The 9,902-nt window shown below is 47.5% G+C and overlaps 1 protein-coding gene across 1 annotated transcript; it reads left to right on the forward strand.

Moving 5' to 3' along the window:
- The first annotated feature begins 3,889 nt into the window (after positions 1–3,889).
- Positions 3,890–6,749, forward strand: LOC127761377 (probable WRKY transcription factor 31). The gene is made up of 6 exons (XM_052285663.1): positions 3,890–4,319; positions 4,413–4,517; positions 4,729–4,908; positions 5,020–5,349; positions 5,438–5,551; positions 5,701–6,749. The coding sequence occupies exons 1-6, from the start codon at positions 4,008–4,010 to the stop codon at positions 6,451–6,453; spliced, it is 1,794 nt and encodes a 597-aa protein (XP_052141623.1). The 5' UTR covers positions 3,890–4,007; the 3' UTR covers positions 6,454–6,749.
- Positions 6,750–9,902: the final 3,153 nt, after the last annotated feature.

A 9,902-nucleotide genomic window follows, 5' to 3' on the forward strand; every position in this document is an offset into this window, starting at 1 on the left:
CCCAGCCAGCACGCGCAACGACGCATGGTGCCTGTCATCTCCTACGGTTTCTCTCCTGTTCCTGTAGCACATTTCTTCGGGGCGCTGGTGGGTGGGGACGCGGCCGGTCGACGCGTGCGCCCGGTGTCAGGGAGGGGACGTACGTAACGCGGAGTTGCTAAGGGCAGATATAATAATAGTCTATTAGCCAGCTATAAACATATTTTAATAAGATATAAAAATAAGAGAGAAGAGCAACGGGCTATAGATCTATAGCCAGCTGCAGCACGGACTTTAAGACGCAGTGTGTGTATGACAGGTGAGACCATATAGTAATACTCCCTCCGTTTTAAAATGTTTGACACCGTTGACTTTTTAGTACGTGTTTGACCATTCGCCTTATTCAAAAAATTTAAGTAATTATTTATTTTTTTCGTATCATTTTATTCATTGTTAAATATATTTTCTTGTACACATTTAGTTTTATATATTTCATAATTTTTTGAATAAGACGAACGGCTAAATATGTGCTAAAAAGTTAACGGTGTCAAACATTTTGAAATGGAGGGAGTAGTATAGTAAGCAACTATTGTATGAATTAGCTATTAGATTAGCTATAGATAAATTAGAGCTAGTAGTGCTCTAACTTCCTCCCGGGTCCCGGTCGGTTGGGACTTGGGACTGGCTGGCCGCTGGCGGGGTGGCGGACCGGGCGTCGTGTCGCGGACTCGGCGTGTGGGTACGTCGTCGACTCGTCGCACGCCACTGTATTTACGTATACTCGCGGGTCATGCACGCCGGCGGCCCCCACTTTGTCGCCCATCTTCACCGATTCTGTGGGCTAAATTTTTTTTTGAAGTCCTGAGAAAAATTATTTTTTGTTGAAATTTCTATGCCTTCCATCTTCACCGATTCAAGGAGGGTATTTTACTATTGTAGTCCTGAGAAAACTATTTTCGTTGAAATTTCTATGGTCTACACAGTTCAGATAAGCCTTAACTAAAAAAAGTCAATCAACCACGATGTTCTTTTTTTCAACAATAAGAATGAACTCACGATTTTTTTTAAGAAAACCAATCAAATAGGCTAGAATTAGCTCTAACCTGTATATAAACAAGTAGTCTTCCAACCCTCTTAAAATGAGACACATTCTTCTTAATATGAAATATCGGCAACAACATTACCGTTCGAAAAAAAAATCGTCCAACCAACTGGAAAACATGGATAACATGTAAAATTTAACCAGGAGGGACTAAATATTCAATAAATCTTGATATTCTCTTTTAGGCTGCGTTCGTTTTAGGGTGTTCCCAACCCTTGTCCCTCGTTTTCCGCGTGCACGCTTTTCAAACTGCTAAACGGTGCGTTTTTTTTAAAAAACAATTATATACGAAAGTTGCTTAAAAAAACAAATTAATCCATTTTTTAAAAAATAGCTAATACTTAATTAATCATGCGCTAATGGACCGTTCCGTTTTTCGTGCGAAGGAGATGGGTTCCCAACCCCATGTATCGAACACAGCCTAACACTTTCCCAACTCACCTCTCTCGTTTTCCGTACGCACGCTTTTCAAATTGCTAAATGGTGTGTTTTTTTTAAAAAAAATCGTATATGAAAGTTATTTTAAAAAACATATTAGTCCATTTTTAAAATTTATTTTAGCTAATACTTAGTTAATTATGTGATAAACACTATTTCGTTTTGCGTGCACACAACCCTCACTCGCGAACACAGCCTAAGAAAATACTACTACTACTCTACTAAAATATATTTGATGCTTAGGACAATATTTAGTTAAACTTCTAAAATTTCGATCGTCAATAACTTATCATTTTTTTAATTAAATATGAGACAACTAGATTTTTCTTGAAAGAAAATTACTATCATTATTAGAATTACCTATTTAGATAATGGAAATGGTTTTATTCCAGAACTTCGCCGGACATACGACACACACATACAAACCAATTATAACGACTTACTGGAGACAAATAGAACTACATTAAATAAAAATCAGTGTGGGATTAATCTCACCAATCTCTCCCATCATATTGATTCATATGTCTCGTGCATGATCGTGCAATCTTGAATATAGATGTTCTTGGTTTTCAACTCTTCGGCTCTGATATCACTTCTCAGCTAAAGAACAATTCTACCTCCCACGACACCTTTAGTTTACTGTGTGTTTGAGTATGCAACTTGCATTAGACAACTAGTAGCTGTTTAAAACTTTTATATGGTACCCATTTGGAACAATCCAGCATAAGTAGATAGGCACATGTGAAATAGCGTTGCCTTGCTTTTTGGACTTTGTGCTATCATCGTGTTGAAATTAACTCAACCAGATTAGGACCAATTTCTTCCGGACTCGAGAGAGAAATTGCAACCTCTCTTTCAAGCATGTGTCTTATATAATTCCTCCACTCTCCAACAAAAACAATTAATTTCTAAAAAGTAGAGAAACTTTTGTGGGCTACTTACCCTACAAACTCAAAGTTCACACATGCCAATATTGTCCAAGCATATGCTGATATGCCATGCATACACCGACTTTATCCCAATTATCAAAAAGGCAGGAGCCAACTTTTAGCTAGATTCGTGTATTAACAAAACACCAGCGATCGCATCTTGGACCGTTCCCACAACATAATATTTCTCTAGTTCTCCCACTGTATATATATCCCCCTGCTTATTTGCAGTTCGACATGCAAGTATGCAACTAGTGACAGTCTTATCCGAAAACGACGCGAAGAAGAAAGAAAAAAGAAAAAAAGAGGCTGCGTGTCACGTACTTGCACTCGGGGTGTGGGCCCGGGGGGGTTTTGGGCGGTGGGGGCCGCGGGAGTCAAGGGCGTTGACGTTTTCTCCACGTGGATCGGCCCGGCGGCCCAATCGGGAGCGGAGGTTTCGTGGAACGGTGGAAGAACTGGTCCCTGCACCCATTGACCCAAACCCATCCCTAACCCTCCTCGAACTCAGAGCAAAATACACAAAGAAACAAATTTATTTATACGTTAAACTGGTGGGCCCAGCCTGGCCAAAGAAGATCTCAGAAAGTTTTTAGTAGCGGCAATAAAGAAAGGGTAAGATCCGAGTCCGCTGTGTGGACTCGCGACCCTGTAGCTGTAGCCGATCAATCACACAGGCACGATCCTCCCGAACTCGTCTCTGACCAATCCAGACCTGCGTTTCTTTCTCTTTTCTCGGTTGGGGGGCAAGTAATCTACGGAAGAAACCTTCTGACCGTGGAAAAAAAAATAAAAACGCCCCTCGTGCAGTACATGCTGACCTCAATATTTCTTCCCTATTGCACACCTGCATCGGCGCTCGTACCGCCGGAGATCGAATCCGAGATAACCGTAGTAGTGGCGATCGATCGACACGTCGAGCGGCGGAGTGGACGTGTACGGTGCACCGTCCATCTGCCCGTGCAAATGTACACAAAACCTCTTTCATCAAGCTACGTGGTGTGGGCGAGTGACAGCGCAACGGTGGATGGATGGATGATGGATGTTGAAAACCGGTGGACCGGCGCGGGGTGGGAGTCGCCGTTGCGGGGGGCCTCGCTTTGGTTAATTTGGCGTTGCGACGACGGGAGCCGTCGGTCGCTTTCCGCTCCACGGAAAAAAAAAAATCTCACGCTTTCTTAACGAGTTGGGATTCTGATCCGGAAGAGAAAAGGCGGAAAGCTAAAGTGGAGACACGCACGTAAACGAGCCGTCTCCGCGCCTCGCCGGAAAGGACGATCCGGTCGCCTCGGCACCAGGCTCGAGTCGTCGTCGACTCCCGGGTCGGCCAATGGGGACTCGCCACGTGTGCGCCTCGCCACTGACGCAGCTCCTGATGTCAGAGTCGAGGGTGCTTCCCTTTTTTATACGAGCCTCCTCCCACCGGTGAGAGACTTCAGACTCTCCCACTCTCTTCTCCCCCCTAATTATCTCTCTCTCTCTCCCTACCACGTCGTCTTCTCTTCTCTATCTTCTCCGCCTCCGGGAAGAAGGACAAGAGGAGTAGGAGCTCCATTTGCATGGACAAGGGCCACCTCGGTGGTGGCGGAGGAGGAGGAGGTGGGCTGCTCGCTCTGGACGCGTCGCCGCGCCCGCTCGGCTTCTTGAACCTGCTCTCCCCGCCGCCGTTCCACAGGTCGACCATGGAGGCCGACGACAGCGGCGGTGGCGGCGGCAGGGCACGCAGGTCCGTCGAGGTGGACTTCTTCTCCGACGAGAAGAAGAACATGAAGAAGAGCCGTGTCTCGGGCGGCGCCGCCGCCGAGGCGGACGACGCCAAGGGACCCGCCGCCGCCGGCCTCGCTATCAAGAAGGAGGACCTCACCATTAACGTTAGCCGCCGGCGCCTTCTTCGCTCGTCGATCGCCAGACACCTGTTTAACTCACGGTGATCTAACGCGTGTGCTCGTCCGTGTTCGTTGCAGCTTCTTCCCGCCGGGAACAACGCGAGGAGCGACCGGTCGATGGTGGTCGACGACGACGCGGCGTCGCGGCCGGATCACGAGGAGAAGAGCCGGAGCAGCAACGAGGTAGGTAGCTAGCCCGGCAGGGCCGGTTGATCGATACATACAGCTTAGCTAACTAAAATTCATCGTCATCGCGATCTCGATTATTCGACGGGGTTGACCCTGACCGTGCTAGCTCAGCGGCGAGCATGGTGGATCTGACCCGAGCTGACCCCGACCGGTGGTCATGGATGGATCGCTCGATATTTACGCTCTCTCGTGTGATGTTTTGCAGCTCGCGGCGATGCAGGCGGAGCTGGGCCGCATGAACGAGGAGAACCAGCGGCTCCGGGGGATGCTGACCCAGGTGACCACCAGCTACCAGGCGCTGCAGATGCATCTCGTCGCGCTCATGCAGCAAAGGCCTCAAATGATGCAGCCTCCGACCCAGCCGGAGCCACCTCCGCCTCACCAGGTAAAATAATTAGTGTAAAACCACCCTATATTACCACAGTTATTAGTAGTAGTATTACACAGCTACCTGGAGTGGAAATAACCGGGTTTCCCACTTTGGTGTGTGTTTCAGGATGGCAAGGCCGAGGGCGCGGTCGTGCCGAGGCAATTCCTCGATCTGGGCCCGTCCTCCGGCGCCGGCGGCGAGGCGGCGGAGGAGCCGTCCAACTCGTCGACGGAGGCCGGCAGCCCGCGTCGGTCGTCGTCTACCGGCAACAAGGACCAAGAACGTGGTGACAGCCCGGACGCGCCGTCGACGGCGGCGGCGTGGTTGCCGGGACGCGCCATGGCGCCGCAGATGGGCGCCGCCGGCGCGGCGGGCAAGAGCCATGATCAGCAAGCCCAGGATGCCAACATGAGGAAGGCCCGCGTCTCCGTTCGCGCGCGATCCGAAGCGCCAATCGTAAGACCCCACCACTAGCAACCACATCGATCACAGGCATTTTCTCATCGAGACGTGCTGAATTCCAAATCTTTTTGGTTCCGTGCAGATCGCCGATGGGTGCCAATGGAGGAAGTACGGTCAGAAGATGGCGAAGGGAAACCCTTGTCCACGCGCGTATTACCGCTGCACCATGGCCACCGGCTGCCCGGTGCGGAAGCAGGTAACGACCGGACACGACGACTCACTGAGATACGGGTCAAAACTCAAAAGTAGAGAGTACGAAGGGCTGGGAGTAGCAGTGCTACCGTGTAGGCAAGGGGTGTTGTTTGATTGGTCTAACTTTGTGAACGTGACGGAATTGACCAACAGGTGCAACGGTGCGCGGAGGACCGGTCCATCCTGATCACCACGTACGAGGGCACGCACAACCACCCGCTGCCGCCGGCCGCGATGGCGATGGCGTCCACCACGTCGGCGGCGGCGTCGATGCTTCTGTCGGGGTCCATGCCGAGCGCCGACGGCGCCGCGGGGCTCATGAGCTCCAACTTCCTGGCGCGCACCGTGCTGCCGTGCTCGTCCAGCATGGCCACCATCTCGGCGTCGGCCCCGTTCCCGACGGTCACGCTCGACCTCACCCACGCGCCGCCGGGCGCGCCGAACGCCGTGCCGCTCAACGCCGCGCGGCCGGGCGCGCCGGCGCCGCAGTTCCAGGTGCCGCTGCCAGGCGGAGGGATGGCGCCGGCGTTCGCCGTGCCGCCGCAGGTGCTGTACAACCAGTCCAAGTTCTCCGGCCTGCAGATGTCCTCCGATTCAGCCGAGGCCGCCGCCGCCGCCGCCGCCGCCGCCGCCGCCGCCGCGCAGTTCGCGCAACCGAGGCCGCCGATCGGGCAGCTGCCTGGCCCTCTCTCCGACACCGTCAGCGCGGCGGCGGCGGCGATCACCGCTGACCCCAACTTCACGGTGGCGCTCGCGGCGGCGATCACGTCCATCATAGGCGGCCAGCACGCGGCGGCAGCCGGCAACAGCAACGCGAACAACACCAACACCAACACCACGAGCAACACCAACAACACAAGCAGCAACAACACGACGAGCAACAACACCAACAGCGAGACGCAGTAAAAACGAGTTCGGATCAGTAATTTTCACATAGATTTCCAAGTTTTTACTCTTCTTTGTTCAGGATAGGTTCTTGATTTCTCTCCTTTGGTTTCGATAGCTCGGCCGAGCTGTGCAGTGGGCACATGGTATACACTTTCTTTTTTCTTCTCCACTTTCCTGGTTTTGCAGCAGCAAAAAGTTGTATTAATTCATTGCTTTTTCTTAGTTCTTTTTCTACCGCAAAAACAGCTGTTGATACTTCACAGTAAGTAATAATCAGTACAATAATAAGTATAATAATAGCATCTTCCTGAGAATTATGTACACTTGTCAAAGCAACAAAACAAAAGAAACAATGACAGCTTACTAGATCCCTCTTTTCTACGTGTTTGTTCATATCCTCAGATTGTTTTTCATCTAACACTTAAATTTCATCGCTTGTTTTGTTTCGCTTTCTTCTCATTGGCCTTTTCAAACCAAGTCACGGCCAGGCCCGGGCCGGCTCTGGGATGTGAATGCGATATCTGTGAACCGTAATTTTTTTTTAGAGGAGACCCCAGCGTAGACCCAGTCAGTTTCCAGCAGCTTAGCTAGCTAGCCTAGCCTGGCCCGTCACGTATTTGTACTATTACCGGTCTTCCGTTGGACTGTGCATATACTGACAACGTTACGCATACGTTGGCTTTGAACACGGGATATGTTAATTCCTGTATTGACTGTGTTCCACATCGGCATGGGCCATATATATACATATATATCCGTTCAACAAACGCAGAGTACTTGTATAAGCTCGTGAGACGTAGAAGAAGTGATGGTACTACGTACTACTGGGCACTGCCGCACTGGTCATGCATGCTCTCAGTTGAGTGGTTGAGTTCTTATTTGATAAGTCGTTCCGGGCTTTTTTCCCCTGGCACGCGGCGACGCACGGGAAAAATGTGGGGCGCCGCCGTGCGGATGCGGGAGAAATCATGGGGAGCTCGGCGTTGTGGGGCGCACCCGAATTTGACACGGAAGCCGTCGGAGTCTCAGTCGGCGCTGCGGCCGGCCTCGCGATGGTACGGTACCGCCTGTTACGTGACAGTTCGTTATTTGACGCGGTCGCCATACGGCCGTGGAGTCTTCGATCGATCCTCCTCGCCGCGCGCAGCCGGCCCGCGCGTCGTACGCGAGCGACGGCAAAAATCCACCGGCTCTGGGTTGATTGTATTTTGGCGTTGCCTGCACGGTCGCTTGCGCGCGTCGTACGTGGCCGGGGCGGCAGGTCGGGGTTTACGGCGGCGCGCGTCGTCGTCCGTCCACGACTCCACGGGAATTTTTTTTTTCCAGGTGAAGTCTACGCCTCAGCTGGCGCTGCCGGCCGGGCGGGCGGCGCCGGGCGTGAGAGGGGGTTTCAACGATATGTAAAACGGAAACTGTGCACGCGAATTGTCAAACAGCGTGGAGAAGTTTTCAGGTACGGAGTAATATAAGCGCTTTCGTATGTCGATCGTCTATTGTTAGCTTATCGGTTCTGAATCACCGGCCTCTAGGGCCTAGGCCCCAACGAACCACGGTGAAATGCAGGCGATTTGCAGTAGCCGGTATATGATTTTCAATGTACTACCTAGGCTGCTAGCTAGCTTTCGCATGTCGTTCTCATCAACAGACTGATTAGGAAACATTTACACATAGCTAGCTATATATTACTATACCTTTCACTTGATGAAATAAAGCTATATCCTTTAATCAAGAAATGCATATCATCATCACCATGTAGGTGATCTCGATCAGCAGCGTAATCTGACTTTCACCTTGGCCTTACATCAACTGTTGCGCTGTAGAACGATCAAGTACTTATCGAATTTGAGGCTAATATGCACAATAATAATGCTAGGATTTATTGGCGTGATAATGATCATTTTTTTTCAAGACATTTCTAACAGATTTTGCTAGAATAAAAGTTGGCAGTAAAAAAAAAACAATGCTGGTGGGTATATATATGATTCTTTCTCGTTTTATTGTTGTTTTAACAGAAACTAGTAGTGTGTATTGGAAATATAAAATAAAAGTTGTTAATTCTCTTATATATAGAGTGTGTATTGGAAATTTATTAACATAACTAGGAAGGTAGCCCGCACATTCGCGCGGGTATACATATTATTTTGTTTCAGAAATAATTTTAACAAAATAAGTTGAAATTAAAGTATGAAAATTTTCCTTTTTAATTGAATTTTCATTGTTTATTTTTTTTTACATAAACTAGGAAGGAAGCTCGCGCAGATGCGCGGGCAATTCACTTACTGTTTATAAAAAGAATACTAAAAGATATCTCACCATATTCACTATAAGAATCATTACCTAGAATAAAAAAATATTTATTCCGTAAAATAGACCATAAACTTTGATATACTATATGATAATGTCTATTATAGTCAAACAAAAATCACTTTATTATCATCATGCTTCACAAACATACGAGCTAATATGTGTTTTGTTTTTTTCTTTTATTATGCATCTAATCACTTATGCATTTTCATGGGTAATATACGAAAGAATAATTTATATTGTCAAAATTGTTTATGCTAGTTATTAACATTATTAAGATGATATTGGCATAATTATAAAGGGATATAATGTGGTTCCACGTGCTATTTTCGATCGTACGCATGTATGTATGTACGTACGTATGCACGCACATATGTATGTTTTTCATTGTGAATATATAGTAGTCTCTCGGATCTATATAATTTTTCTTGGTTTTTTTTTACAAATATTTTCCTCTTGTAGGAGATAATGTTTGTATGTGTATTCACAGGATGGTTATGCATAGGCGTTTATATGAGCACCCAACTGGTTTTTACATAGTCGTTAGTAAAAAAATACATTCATGAAAATTGACGGGGTGGTGTCAAGTGGTGCCAGGATGACATGGCTTCCTCGATAACATCGCTAGGAGCTAACGCTGAAAAAAACCTACCATACAGGGCAAATGGTAGATACACTCTATTTTTTTTACATCTCTTGTGTATGTACGTATATAGGGAGGGATTAATTGTTTTTAGGAGCAAGGGATTACTTAGATAGATATAATATAATGGTTGAATATAATTGCTCCACCGGTTTAAGTGTAAATTGATGGCAAGGTGTTTTGCTTTTATTCTTAGATTTTGTGTTATTTATTAAAGCATTACGTGTCATCTTAGGATTGTTGGAACGTTATTAGTCTTACTCGCAATCTATTTGTAGTCAACTATTATTTGCTGTAGCTTGGTGGTAACCTCTACTTACCTATCATTTATTGATGGTTGCTCATTTAGTATTATTTCTTATCTTAGATTCTTAATGACACACGTGCTCATTGAATTATTAATTTGGTTTTCCATCTAATTTAAGTGAGAAAGGGAAAAAAGAAAGATGTGGGGCTTGGTGTGCGTAAGTACATATGTACGTAGTACAATTTTTAGTACGTATGTAACTACTTAACTGAT

Source organism: Oryza glaberrima, chromosome 1 (genome assembly GCF_000147395.1).
Source record: "Oryza glaberrima chromosome 1, OglaRS2, whole genome shotgun sequence".
NCBI lineage: Eukaryota > Viridiplantae > Streptophyta > Magnoliopsida > Poales > Poaceae > Oryza > Oryza glaberrima.

Excerpts from the sequence above, each read along its gene's own strand:
- LOC127761377 (XM_052285663.1), top strand. The coding sequence starts at position 4,008 with ATGGACAAGGGCCACCTCGGTGGTGGCGGAGGAGGAGGAGGTGGGCTG. Across the intron at positions 4,320-4,412 it reads AGGAGGACCTCACCATTAAC|CTTCTTCCCGCCGGGAACAA; the intron begins GTTAGCCGCCGG and ends TGTTCGTTGCAG. Across the intron at positions 5,552-5,700 it reads GCTGCCCGGTGCGGAAGCAG|GTGCAACGGTGCGCGGAGGA; the intron begins GTAACGACCGGA and ends ATTGACCAACAG.